The 13,409-nt window shown below is 41.6% G+C and overlaps 1 protein-coding gene across 2 annotated transcripts; it reads right to left on the bottom strand.

Moving 5' to 3' along the window:
• Positions 1-1,054: 1,054 nt before the first annotated feature.
• On the bottom strand, positions 1,055-13,061 carry PCDH18 (protocadherin 18). Of its 2 annotated transcripts, none has more exons than XM_090288359.1 (4): positions 10,228-13,061; positions 9,343-9,428; positions 9,089-9,252; positions 1,055-2,297 (listed from the first exon to the last, which is right to left on the bottom strand). In XM_090288359.1, the coding sequence occupies exons 1-4, from the start codon at positions 12,712-12,714 to the stop codon at positions 1,630-1,632; spliced, it is 3,405 nt and encodes a 1,134-aa protein (XP_090144485.1). In that variant the 5' UTR covers positions 12,715-13,061; the 3' UTR covers positions 1,055-1,629. The 2 variants fall into 2 exon arrangements, with proteins under 2 accessions (XP_090144485.1, XP_090144483.1); XM_090288357.1 differs by having other exon boundaries at positions 9,343-9,431.
• Positions 13,062-13,409: the final 348 nt, after the last annotated feature.

The following is a 13,409-nucleotide window of genomic DNA, read 5'->3' on the forward strand; positions in this document are numbered from 1 at the left end:
ATACAACTGAAAACAACATAGTCTAAGAGAGTTTTTTATTTCATTTAAAAAATAGTAAAGCAATTACTATTTGATTATTCCATGGTCTTTATATTTCAAATGCATTCAAATTACTTAATGTACTTGGAATATTGTAGACTCTTCATTTTTATTATACATCTCAAATTCATTCCTCTTCCATTGTGTTTTCCCTGTATGCCAAGCCAGCTGAATGTTTCTTCTTTTTCATTCAAAACCTAACCCTGAATTATCTTTTCATGAAGGATATGCTTCATGCAAATCTTTTGAACATATATATAGGAACGGGACTCTGCTTTATGGACAGTTCTTTAGCTTTACTTTAATTTTTCTTTTATTTTCATTGACAGTAATATTTTCTGAAGAGTACAATCAAGATAGTGTATTCATAGAAATAACATTAATAGAAGCTTGGTCATAAATGAGAACAGTCATAATAACGACCTCCTTTACCAAAGCATTCCATACAGAGAGATAACAGCACAATAAATAATTAGACATTTGTCACACAACAAATAAAACAGAATTGCAATAGCAAAAAATGTAATTTTATAAATGTTCTTATACAAAATATAAAAGCAAAAATATAAGATCATGCACTGGAGACAAAAGCTAAAAGTGAATACTTATAGTAAAAAAAAAATAAAAAGAAAGAAAACATTGCAAAGATAAAAATGTTCAAGTAGTGTGAGAGGAGAGGGGAAGATTCACACAGAACGGTTTCAGAAGAAATCGATTATATTTACTACCCCACGACAGACACTGACATAATTGTCTTCATCCATTAATACTTCATGCTGTTATAATACATACTGGTACCCATTGAAAGGACAGATTCCATTTCCTTCAAGCACATCTCCCGTTTCAAGGATGGAATGAAATTCTTTTGTTTACCTTGATTATAAATAGACAATAATACTTGAGGAGAAATAGTCTCAAGAACAGCCCAGGGTGACTCCTGGAATAGCAGGGGCCTGGGAGTGAGGAAAAAATGACGCTAGCCCTATTTGCATCGTTGACTGTGATAAAGAGACCGCCCCGTTCAGAAATAAAATTTCACCCCATGTTTCAATGTTGCGGTGACAGTTGAATTATCGAACTAGCAGAGAGCAGTACCAACAATAACAGTAATAAAATAGTTTAACATTTTTATCGATGCTTAATTTTAAAAGTATTGGAGAAAAAAATTTGGATCACTTAATCGAAGTAAGAATTCTATGATGCTTTCGTGGGGTTGTTCCTCCAGCATATAATTTCTTCCCCAACGTAACTAAGCTAAGCAGCGCCTTCGTACTTCGTGGCTGACTAGTGTATCAGAATTGAACAGTGGCTACTTTTATGTGATTAGGAAAGACATGTTTGTCATGGGAGTAAAAAAATAAAATTTGTCTGTTAAATTACACATAAATATAAGGTACAAATGTATTTTTAAAATACAGATTAAAATAATCACACTTGCATTGTGTACATACGAAAATACAGTATTTAATATTCAATATACACAGACACATTTATGATAAATGCAACGGTTTGGCAATGCCAGTTCTTTCAGGGTTTCCTCTGCCCCCTGTCTCCACACATATGGAAACAAAAACGCTCCGCTCCGGCCTCCTAGCTCTGGCGCACGTCTTGAAGCAGCTTGTTAATCTCGGCCACCAGCTCGCTGGCGTCCATGAGTTCATGTTTGCCGTCGTTGAGGTGGTTGAGCACGTTGTCAAAATCATCCTCTTCGTAGTTTTCGGGGATCTCCTCCATGGCCGGCAGCCACTTGGACGAGGGCGGCAGGCTGGGGTGCGCTCCCAGGGCGGGCGCGGGGTTGGCGGTGGGGTTCTGGAAGTGCGTGCTGGCCGCCCAGGCCGCCACGCCCTGCGGGTAGCCCGCGGGCTTGGCGGGCAGAGGTCCCTTCCTGCGCTCCAGGGAGTTGGACCTATCCGCGTCACCGCCCTCCGCGTAGGTGTCCAGGGACGCCGGCAGGAGGCGCTGGAACACGCTGCTCATTTCCGAGAGCAGAGAGGACGTGCTCTTGTCCCCGGGGTCCTCCTCGTTTGGGGAGTCCTTCCCAAAGGTGGAAAAACTCTTCTTCTTCTCGCCGCACTCTGCGGGCTGGGGGTCGTCCTCCAGACTCGGGTGCGGGTGCTGCTGCTGGGGCTGCGCTGGGAATTCTTCCCCCGGGATGAACATGTTGCTCCTGTAATCGGAGGACGGCGAGGGCAGCGGGGGCATCCAGCACTGGTCGGAGTGGCCCAGGACCCGGCACTCCTCCGTGCAGAGCCTCATGGCTGCTCCGGGAAGACAATGGGCATCGTGATTACACTTGGCATGACTCAGAATGATGGGGAAAAGGCATTTCATTAAACACACGCACGCGCGCACACACACACAATGAGACCGTGTAAACTACTACGCTGAAACTGACCTATTAATTTACACATGAGATGAACCACGATTATGGCTTTGATTTGGAGATTAGTTTTATGGACCTGGCATATATATATATATGTTTTCTTGCTCATCAAATAAGGAAAGGAGGGTTTATGATTCGTACTTCTCAGGAATATCATTTCTACTACTCAAGTAATGGAAAATGGATTGGTAATTTATACATAAGAATGACTGGAAAAAGATGAATTCTAAAAACACCAGAAGGTGAAATCCATAACTTTATAATGCTTCCAGATAATCCCTGAGTAATACCTTTGAGTAACTTTCTAGATAGTGAGGTCTATCTGACCTACTTTCCTTTTTTTAAAAAGAAATTATTTATTTATTTGTTTATTTATTTATTTTTAGAGAGAGGGGAAAGGAGAAAGAGAGGGAAAGAAACATCACTGTGTGGCTGCCTCTCACTCGCGCCCCCAACTGGGAACCTGACGTGCAACCGAGTCATGTGCCCTGACTGGGAATCGAAACAGCAACACTTGGTTCACAGGCGGACACTCAATCCACTGAGCCACAGCAGCCAGGCCTACTTTACTTTTAATGGAAGAATTGGGAATATAATAAACTTACAGGTAATTATACTTTTTAATCTCTCTTAAAGGAATTATGCATTACTGATTGACTTGTTATTTAAAATTTCAGTGCAGATTATCCTCCACTACCAGCCATTTACATCTGTAAATTATAAAGGTTTGAAATTCAAATAGACGGAAAAGTATCAAAAGATGAAGAGCATGAAAAATCCATTCTTCCTGTTGTTATATTTTTATCGGCGTGTGAGTGGCCACACTTGTAGAAATAACAGATGATATGAGAAAAGCAGAAAACTAAAGAGAAAAAAATCTCTAAATTTGGAAAATACGGTAACTAAACTACATAACAACCAGGAAATGTGAAGATGAAAATTATACTCCAAAAATCACCCATCTCTCCCAGTGACAATTAGGTCTCTTCAATATAACAATTTTCATTTAAGAGCAAATGACAGCATCCAGAAAATGTAATTATCTTATATTTTAATGAACACTGGATTGATATCAGCCATACCTACATATTTGGAGCTGACTCTATAGATCTGGCTCTTTAAGAAATATTTATCTTTCTGCAAAATTAGTGCAAAAAAGAATGACTCTTGAACAATCCAACTACCTTGTCAGAGAAAGCAAGCCATCTATTGTGTTTATTGCTATACTCTTAGCACTAGGTGAATTGTCTGCAGAGAATAATCATTCACTACGTACTTTCAAATCGTCATGGAAGTGCAACTCAAAACCACAATGAGATATCACCTCAAATCTGTCAGGATGACTGTTATAAAAAACAAAAAGTACAAGTGTTGGTGAGGATGAGGAGAAATTGAACCCTCATACCCTGTGTTGGAAATGCAAGAAGGGTACAGCCACTATGGAAAACAGTATGAAGCTTCCTCAATAAATTAAAAACAGAACTGCCATATGATTCAGCAACCCCACTTCTGGATAGTTATCTGGAAGAACGAAAGGAAGTATTGTGAGTGAAAAAAAAAAAGACTGAGTCTAGAAAAGCTAAGAATACAAAGTAAGTAGAGAAAATACAGAGCTAGTATGAACACTAATTCCACAGGAACCACTGGGAGGTAGGAGAAAGAGGGCGGACGTGGAGAATCCTTGCATCATTTCGCTATGAAGAAAGGTTCAGTTTAAATGAGGAATGATGATTTAAGAATAAACGTATATTTAGATGTGCTGACTTCATGCATTATTACACCTTGGAGACCCCAACTATTTTTCATTGACTGGTGTGGACAAAACCAAAAGGAATTGAAAGTAACTGAAATGCTTAATAGCAATGAGGTTTTCTAAGCAATGAAATAACTATCAAAGTGGTAATTAATTTTTTCTTAATTCCCCGAGTTTCTGAAAATGGAAAGGAGACCTGTCTATGTCGCCTTACTTATATCCTGTTACAAGGAAAGGCAACGGGTCGGATGACAGCTTTCATTTATTTTCTGGCCTTTAATTCTGTAGAAAAGACTTGTTTGATTGGCAGTTTTATTTTAATGTTTAATGACAAAGGGGAAAAGGGGGAAGAATTACATAGGCTTCTAAGAATCCTGAGCATGACCAAATTTCTAGAAACCTGAATATAATGAACATATAACCAAAAATTCAACCAGCGTGATTAAAATGATAGTTTATATTCAAAAGTAATTTTGGTCATAGGGACTTTTTAAACAGAGAATGCTATTTTACCACTTCACAAGAAATATATGGGGCTTCAAATCTAAAATAATAAAGTAACACAAAAAAATTTTAAATTCAGAAAATAAGAAAAATTGATAAGGAAACACTCATGAAGAGAGGGATAGCAAAAATAAAGTAATGTAGAGGAAAGGGCAGGGGTACAGAAGAGGGCATTTCTTTGTTGCGTTGGCAACGTCAATCTTTTCCCTGGAGACTCAACTATTTGCAACATTTTTAATGCATGCCTAATCCAGTGCCACCGAGGTTCCATATCACATCCCATATGTAGGACTTGGCAAGTGGTACAAGGGGCTGATCTCTCTGTCCCTCTTTGAAAGCACTCCAGGTGATTCCCTTAGCCCTGGGGAGGGGAGGATGTGAGTGAAACAGAGAGCTCCTCTTTCCCACTACGTGACTCTCAATTTTGTTCCTACACTGTATGCACCTTATAGGTAGGGCAGGAAACAAGCAGGAAACATTAGAAGAAATACATGTGCCTAGTTCTACCAAGCCAGTAGTTAGTGAGTGACCAAGCAGTTGTGTAGGAAGAGCCTCTCCCATATGAAAAGCTATGACAGCTCCCTGCCCTCTCAGATGGTTTCAGATCCAGTTCTGAGTCCAGGTTAGCAAACGAGGCCATACATGCCACAGATGCCCAGGTAGGGACCAAGCGGTATGAGGCTGAGAGCATATGGAAGAAACGCAAAAAGTAGTGAACATGGAGGCCGAAGTCATTAAAGAGAAACCTGAAACAAACTTTGAGGGATGAACAGAACTTAGATAGACTAAGTCAAGAGAAGCCACTTTTTTTTTTTTAGGGTGAAAAGCTCATGAGCAAAGAATTGGTATGTTATACAAAGAGATGGCCCTATTGCAGGAGACATGAAAAAAGCCAAAATTGAGAATTCATAAGCTAGGAGATTTCATTGACCTTAGAATGCCAAGACATGTAGGTTTCATTAGGTGTTGCTGGGCAAGAAGTCAGTTATTGATTAAAACAACCCCCCCCCCCAAATGTACATTAAAATGTCATGAAAGTTTGCTCAAGCTCTATGAAAGATGTAGCAAATGGAGAAGTTACTAGAGAGAGAAAACCATCAATTCATAAGCTTGCATAGTAAAACCAGCCATGGAAGGAAGATCAGAACTAGGATACCAGCCATGAGGATGAAGAGAACTCAACGTTAAAGAGGAATGTTTGAATTACATCATCACCGAGGACAGACTGATGAAAAGTGGAGGGAGCTCAACCAGAAAGGAGCATCACAAGAAACAAACTCAAAAGCCCTTCCATTGTATGTCACCCTAGTGCAGCTAATAGCCTGGGGAAATGGAGATTTTGCAGCAATATGTGTAATTCAAAGGTGAAAGAGCAAAGGAGAAACTATGTTGACAAACACAGGCTAACAGACAAAAATGGGTGCTGATTCTACTGCTCAGAATGCAGGCTGTCTATGGGAATTAATAGCATAAACGACCAGAAATGACCCTGTTGGCAGGCAATGCAACATAACATAATCTATATTTGATCACAGTTTAATGCAGAAAAACAGTTGGAATAAGACACTTAAGTCCTAGAAACATATATGCTTTTGAAAACTGCACTGGTTTCTGTTAATGGCATTCAAATGTGGACTTTAATGTTTTTCTACTTAGGCTATTGCCTGGGAATATAATTTTACAAAGCACAAGTTTTACACCCTAATGTGCTGGCAGAAGCTGCCAGGGTAAAGAATTAACCAGAAAACTGGTGAAGTATCAGAACTGTGGTCATAATTAAAGGGTGGTTATATCTGTATGGATACTCAGTATGCACATTTCTTTCTATAATAGCCATACAGGAGTAAATCTTAAAACAGTTTATTGACCATGGTTGAGATCCTGGTGCTCTGTGCCTGCAAAATCCTTTCCACCACACCCCACAGGGAGGCAGGTAACTCGTCAGGCAGAAGTGTATCTGCCGGAACACAATGAGCTGTCATACACCACCATACACCAGCAACGAGCTCATTCACCACACAGCTGGATTAAGTATGACTGCAAATATGGAAGTGTTTCTTAAAGGCTGTCTGGTGGTATTGTTAATGACAACATAAAAGTGAGCCTCTAACTGTAAAAAGACATGTAATTTGGAAGAGGTCTAAAGTCACTCACTAAAGAAGATTCGTTAATATCTAGAGTCTATCTAACCATTGTTTCCCTGAAGTCTTATTCTTTAACATTTACTTTCACCATTTTATTTTTTTTAACTCAAGCCTTAGAGAACTGCCCTGACATGAACATGTCTCATGTTGGTAACTTTGAAAATACAGGAAGGAATGAAAGAGAAGTGTTGATCTTTTCTTAAGAGTTAGACCATGATTAGCTATTAGAATTACACAATTTCAGAATTTCAAAGGACCTCAGGCAGTATTTAGGCCCATAAACTGCAAGGCTATGTAAGTAGGGGTAGTTACTCTCTTTTTAACTATGCTGCCAAATGTAAATGTCAATGAACAGGCTTCAGGTAATTTAAAAAATAACACATAATGAAATATTGACACTGTGCCCACTAAGTGACTTTTCTGTTTTACGAACTAATGTAATTTGGGAAATCATATTACTCAAAATTAGGGATCAGTATTCAAAATTAGAGTTCTGTCAGTGTCAGAGAATAATAGAAATTCAGCCATTTCATATATATATATATATATATATATATATATATATACACACACACACACACCCATTTCATGGGTAAAAATAATAAAACTGATTCACGTTCAGCAAGTTGGCTGAAGCCATAGATACCCCACTAGATTTTCAGCGCTGTCTCTCTAAATTGGTAGAGGAAATCTATGACTTCAAAAACAAAGCAAACACAGACACCAGGGATGAACGCACAAACATGGCCTCTCATCTGCATTACAGCCCTTCATGTAACTAGAAGCCCCTTCCATACATTCATCCTGCCGGAAATGCAGTATCTATCAATGTAAAAGCAATTAAATAAGCAGCATTTAATAGTTTCATGGAGCATAGTAAGACTTTAAAATATAAGAATAAATATGCCTCTCAACATATTTTTTTAAGTACCACAACCTGTTACTTCAGATTATTACTCTTGATATTGATAGAAGAGTATTTAAGAGTATGGGGGCTGGCTCAAATCTCACCTCTCCCATGAACAAATGGCCTGATTTGGGAACCACTTTTAAACCTTTATAAGTTTCAGTTTCTATATATCTTATGGCTGTTCCTCCCACCCACTACTACGTCCTACGTCCAAGTGTTGGGAGAAGGGCTGGAGGTGCAGAACACCTCGTGGACCTGGAGTAAACATTGGGACACCGTTGGCAACTACCACTGTGACTGTGATGACTAACGCTAATCCTGCCGCAGCACGGCCACCACTACTATATATAACTCTTGAGAGCTAGAGTCTCTATTTACTGGTTTTCCCTGAATTTCTGTGGCTCTCCGAAGCTCCCTCATGTCTGGTTCCAAAACTCTCTTACTGGTCTGGATTTAGAAAACAGATGTTTCCTGGAACACAGACAGGTGATATGGTCTTCTTCTGCCTTTCATTTGCCAAGTGGCAGTCACTAGATCAATATACAGGAGAATTTAGAAACATAAGTAGCCAAAGGAACACTGATGTGCACCTAAGAGTGGATTTAATATTACAGTCATTAGTCACAGGATTGCTTCAATGATGTGGTCAGTATTTATCCAGTTGGTTCAGGGACTTCCTCCGGCACAATTAGAGAGAGGAGGTTCTGAGGAAAAAGTGCCTCAGAGCTGACTAGGATCTGCTCCATCCAGCTGTACACTTATAAATTCCTCTCCTGGACTCTGTTTCTCTCCCACTCCAGTGCAGACATAAAATGAAAGGTGGCAAGAAATATTCTATGCATACCACCTACGAAGGTGCATTCTCACTCCTATTTTTAGTGCTTCAAGTATACCATTTCCTAGTATATTTTAATCTCTGATTCTGTGAGTTGGTTTCCATCACAGGAAATGTGTCCTCCAAATTATAGTCCAGTTCACCACTGTGTGCCAAAACAGGCTGTCTGAGTGAAAAACAACCACCCAGTAATTTTATAAAGAGTTGCTCAAGAGTGTCCTGTGGTAGTGCTGGATGGGGTGGGAAGAGGAGGGAAACTGTGGTTTTCTCTCCTCCTCTGCCCACTCCTTTCTCCTTGTCTTGTGAAGTTCTCATGCTTACTCCTTCTCTGCCAACTGCTTACGATGACTTTTAAGAGGACAACTTTCAAGTGTTCCCATCTGCATGCATTGCTAATAGTGTACAGATTACAGAGACTTAGTACAAAGGACAAAGAGAATATACGCATGGGAGAAATTGTTCACTTCACTGGTGTAAGAGGTCTGTAAAAATAAGGATTTATCTCTCACTGCCCCCTTACCTGCTGGGATTCTTCCATCTGTCAGAAACAGGTCGCTGAATCCTTCGCCCAGAAGCCTATCTATCGGAGAATCTCGCCCTAAATCATAATCACTGTCGCCTGCTTCACTGTCTCCACGGCCACTGTCTTTCAAGCTAAACTTGTCCATGTCTTGAAGGGCATATCTAGAAAGATAAATCAGGGAGTGTATAGTTTTTATTCTTTAGCATCCATGTGACTTGAGACATAATAGACAACACAAGGGTAATTCATACCTATAGCTCCTAGAATATTTGTTTCCTCGAAAACTTGGCCTTGGCTGATACTGCCCCTGATGAAGCATTGAAAGAAGCTGGGAGACCTGCTGGAAACCAAATAGACAGAACTGATTCCTGGAAACAAACCCCCAACACTCCCCAGCTTTCAGCAAGAAAAGACAGTGAGCATGTTCTCTCCCTCTGAAAGGTTTACATGTGCTGAGCGGTGGCAGACTCTGCAGCTCGCCACCAGATATAACTGCATACGTGCCGGAGAGATCTGGATGGTCTGATGCAACTGATTTTTTTTTTCTTTTTGAAAGAGGACTCCTTTATCAATAACAGGTGATTTCCTTTATTTCAGAGTTCAGATTAACGTGATCAGTTATAAAAATACATAGAAAATGCTTTAAAATACAACATTCTAACATGTGTAGTTAAAATAATGTCAGAAAAATTTCGAAAGCTGTACAGATAACATGCATTGAGATATGATTCTGGAGGCCTCAGAGGTTTTTTGTTTGTTTGTTTGGGCTTTTTTTGTTTGTTTGTTTGTTTTAGTAGAGACCACACCTGTGACAATAATGCAAACCCCTTTATATTTGGCTTCCAGTATCTTACTCTTGGAAGTATGGGGATTCTAATCAGATAATCTTTTGTGAGCTTCACATTTATTTTTCAATATTCTACATAGTGCATGCAAATAAATTCTTTTAAGAAAAACTTAAAACAGTATGCTCAGGTCTGTATAATTGTTACATATACATAATGTAACTTGCATCATCCTTAATTTGCATATTATTAGTATTGTTACTTCTTAATGGAAACATTCCAGGAGCTAACCCTTAACACAACTTCTGAACAGCTGCTTTGTCAGTGAAATGGTGCAGTGTATGATCTTACCTCAACGGCAGGAGTGGCGTGGGTGAGTTCTAATGAGAAATTTTCTGGCACGTGGTTCGATGAGATTGTCACCAAACTGTTGAGGGACTGGTGACTGTTGTGACTCTGCCGGCTGCCCATTTGCCCTCTTTCTAAGGTAGGGGATGAAGATGGAGACGACCTGTGATGAGATCTGATGGGCAGAGTGCCATTCATGGTAGGCACCAATGTGATGTCCCCTTTGTGAATCTGCCTGGATGGTCTTTTGGGGTGATGCTGGTAGGTTGATTCCGCTACCCTACAGTTGTAGGATCTTGTGTCTTTCTTTTCTCGGTTACACCTAGTTGCAAACAGCACCATAATAACCAACAGCACTGCACAAATGGCTCCTAAGGAAATAATTATAATCATGGAGACATCCAAAGATTCTTGGCTTACTGAGGTCATTGCTGTACTTGTCACTGACTCTGTGTAGTCAAAGATCGCACACTTCAGAAGGACTTTGGTATGCAGCTGAGGATTGCCTTTGTCCTGGATAATAACTGAGAGCCCCCATTCTGTGTAGGGAACAGAGTCCATGCTCACATTGGTATGGATGTCACATGATCGTGGATCAATTATAAAGATATTATCCTCATTACCTGCTACGATGGAGCAGCTGAGTTCAGCATTCACACCAGAGTCTCTGTCGATTGCCCTTATTCTTGTGACATGAAAGCCAGTTTCAGCCCCTTTGGGGATGGAGATTTCTGCAGTGTTATTGCGCAGGGTGGGCCCTATGACCACGGGGACATTGTCATTTTCATCAATGATGGTGAGCACAACTGTAGTATTGCTCACAAGTTGCTTCGGACTTCCTCCGTCTCTTGCTTCAACCACAAAAGTCATCTGACTCACTTCCTCATGATCAAAGATTCTGAGGGCATAGATGTGTCCATTCGATGGGTCAATGGTAACATATCTCGTTATGGAACTTTCCAGGATAAAACTCTCCAAAATAGTATATGTGACTTGCCCATTTTCTCCATCATCAGGATCTGTGGCTGTAACAGCGGTGATAAATGCCCCTGGCAAGTTATTCTCTGAGATTGCTAATTCATATCGACTTCTCTGGAAGTAGGGGGGATTGTCATTTATATCACTGATTTGAACAGTAAAATGCTTCACTGTAGAGAGACTGGGTGTCCCCTTGTCCTCAGCGATCACAGTCAAGCTGTATTCAGATCTTTTTTCTCTATCCAATGTGGCATTTGTCAAGATTAAATAGTTGTTTTCATAACTCTGCTGAAGTTTAAAGTGACCATGTCCATGAAGTTTACAAACTATTTCTCCATTCAGCCCAGAATCCTTGTCTTGAACCCTGACCAAAGCAACAAATGAATCAACAGGATCCCCTTCGAAAATATAAGATATTTCTTCTTTTCCAGGGGACATGAGATTTATGTTAATTTCAGGTTTATTGTCATTAACATCCACGACCTTAATTATAATTTTGCAATGAGCTGGGATTGAATTTGGACCCAGATCTTGAGCCTGAACATCAATCTCATAGGATTTGGTGATTTCATAATCCACTTGCTTGAATAGAGTCAAATGTCCTCTTTCTGAGTCAATTTTAAAAGTCTCTATAATTTTGGGAGACACATGACTGCTGAAGGAATATACAATTTTCCCATTGGCGCCCTCATCTGGATCCGTGGCATTGAGATCCAGGAGCAGCGTGCCCACGGGGGAGTTTTCTAGGAGTTGTATTATGTAAGACTGCTGCTCAAAGGCCGGGCTGTTGTCATTGGAGTCCGAAATGCTGATTTTCAGGATGGATGAGCTAGACCTCTGAGGCACTCCCATGTCTGAGGCAGTGAGCCGGAGCTCGTAGCTTGCCTTCAGCTCCCGATCCAGCTCTCGGACCACAATGAGTTCTGCATACTTGGCTCCATCAGTCCTGGTCCGAACCTCAATATTAAAAAAATCATTGGCAGAGAGAGAGTACGTGTGGAGGGAATTCTCCCCAACATCTGGATCAAATGCACTGTCCAGAGGAATACGTGTCCCAACTGCTGCACTCTCTGAGATCTCTATAGGAATGAGAGGTCTTGAAAACTGGGGAGCATTGTCATTAATATCCATCACTTCCACTTCAATATGGAAAAGCTGCAGATGCTCAGTGGGCAGCGTGATCACATCAAACTCTATGGAACAGTTCAAGTTTTTCTGGCAAAGCTGCTCCCGGTCAATTTTCGCCCCTATGCTGATTTCCCCAGTATCCTCATTCACTACGAGGAGAGGAGAATTTCCCCTCTGCATGGCTCGAAAACGCACAGTGGAAGGATAAGGAAGCTTCACTAAAACATCCGCCACGTCCTCTGATAGTCTTGCAATTACCGATCCAACCCTCTGTTCCTCATAAATCCTGTATTTCAAATTCTTGCCGAATACATCGGAGCTGAAAGATACCATCAGGAGTGCAAAAACCAATCTAAAGTGCATCTTAGCCTTCGTTTGGTACATCGGTCAGTCTACAGGGGTTCCTTGCACAAAGCAACTTAAAACACAGCAAAGCAATTCCCCCAACTTCCTTTGGCCACTCAAAGCTAAGCTACATTTGGTACTTGAAACTTGAAAGCGCCTCTTAACACCGCAGCGGCAATTAACAGCTCGCAAACTTTTGTTGTATACACACCGTGTCGCGACTTGCGGCGCCCGTCGGCATGGAGTCCAGCGCTCGCCTCGGCTTGGCTGTCCGGCCGCTTTGCAGGCGGAATCCGCGCGTCACCTCCGCGGTTCCCCGCGCCCGGCGTCGGCATCCATCCAGGGCAGGGGCCGCCGGGGGCTGCAGTGGCTCCTTCCCCCGCGGGTCTTCCTCCCTGCCTCTGCGCGGCTGCAGACTAAACACCCGTGATTGCTGACTCCAGTCTAAAATCTGTACAACTTCAACTCAGACAAAGCGCTCCTGCCCGGCGTGTGTTGAACCGCTTCCAGCCAATCAGCGCGCTTCCAAATCAAACGCTGATGGAGTCCCCAAAGCGAGGGCGGGCGACTGAGAAGGGAGGGGGAAGGAGGGGGACCCAGAGGAGGAAGGCGGGGGCCGGGGCGCGGGAGAGAGCAGAGGGTGGGAAGCAGCTCCAGGACCGCGCCTGCCCTCCCCCTCCCCCTCCCCCCCCTCCCCACTCCCGCCCCCTTCCACCCCCTGCATTCACTTTCTC

Source organism: Furipterus horrens, unplaced genomic scaffold (assembly GCF_987537825.1).
Source record: "Furipterus horrens unplaced genomic scaffold, mFurHor1.1.pri manual_scaffold_10, whole genome shotgun sequence".
Lineage (NCBI taxonomy): Eukaryota > Metazoa > Chordata > Mammalia > Chiroptera > Furipteridae > Furipterus > Furipterus horrens.

Coding starts and splice junctions, on each gene's coding strand:
- PCDH18 (XM_090288357.1), bottom strand. CDS start 12,714: ATGTACCAAACGAAGGCTAAGATGCACTTTAGATTGGTTTTTGCACTC. Junction 9,432..10,227: donor ACGCCACTCCTGCCGTTGAG/GTAAGATCATAC, acceptor TTTGGTTTCCAG/CAGGTCTCCCAGCTTCTTTC. Junction 2,298..9,088: donor AGATGGAAGAATCCCAGCAG/GTAAGGGGGCAG, acceptor TTCCCGGAGCAG/CCATGAGGCTCTGCACGGAG.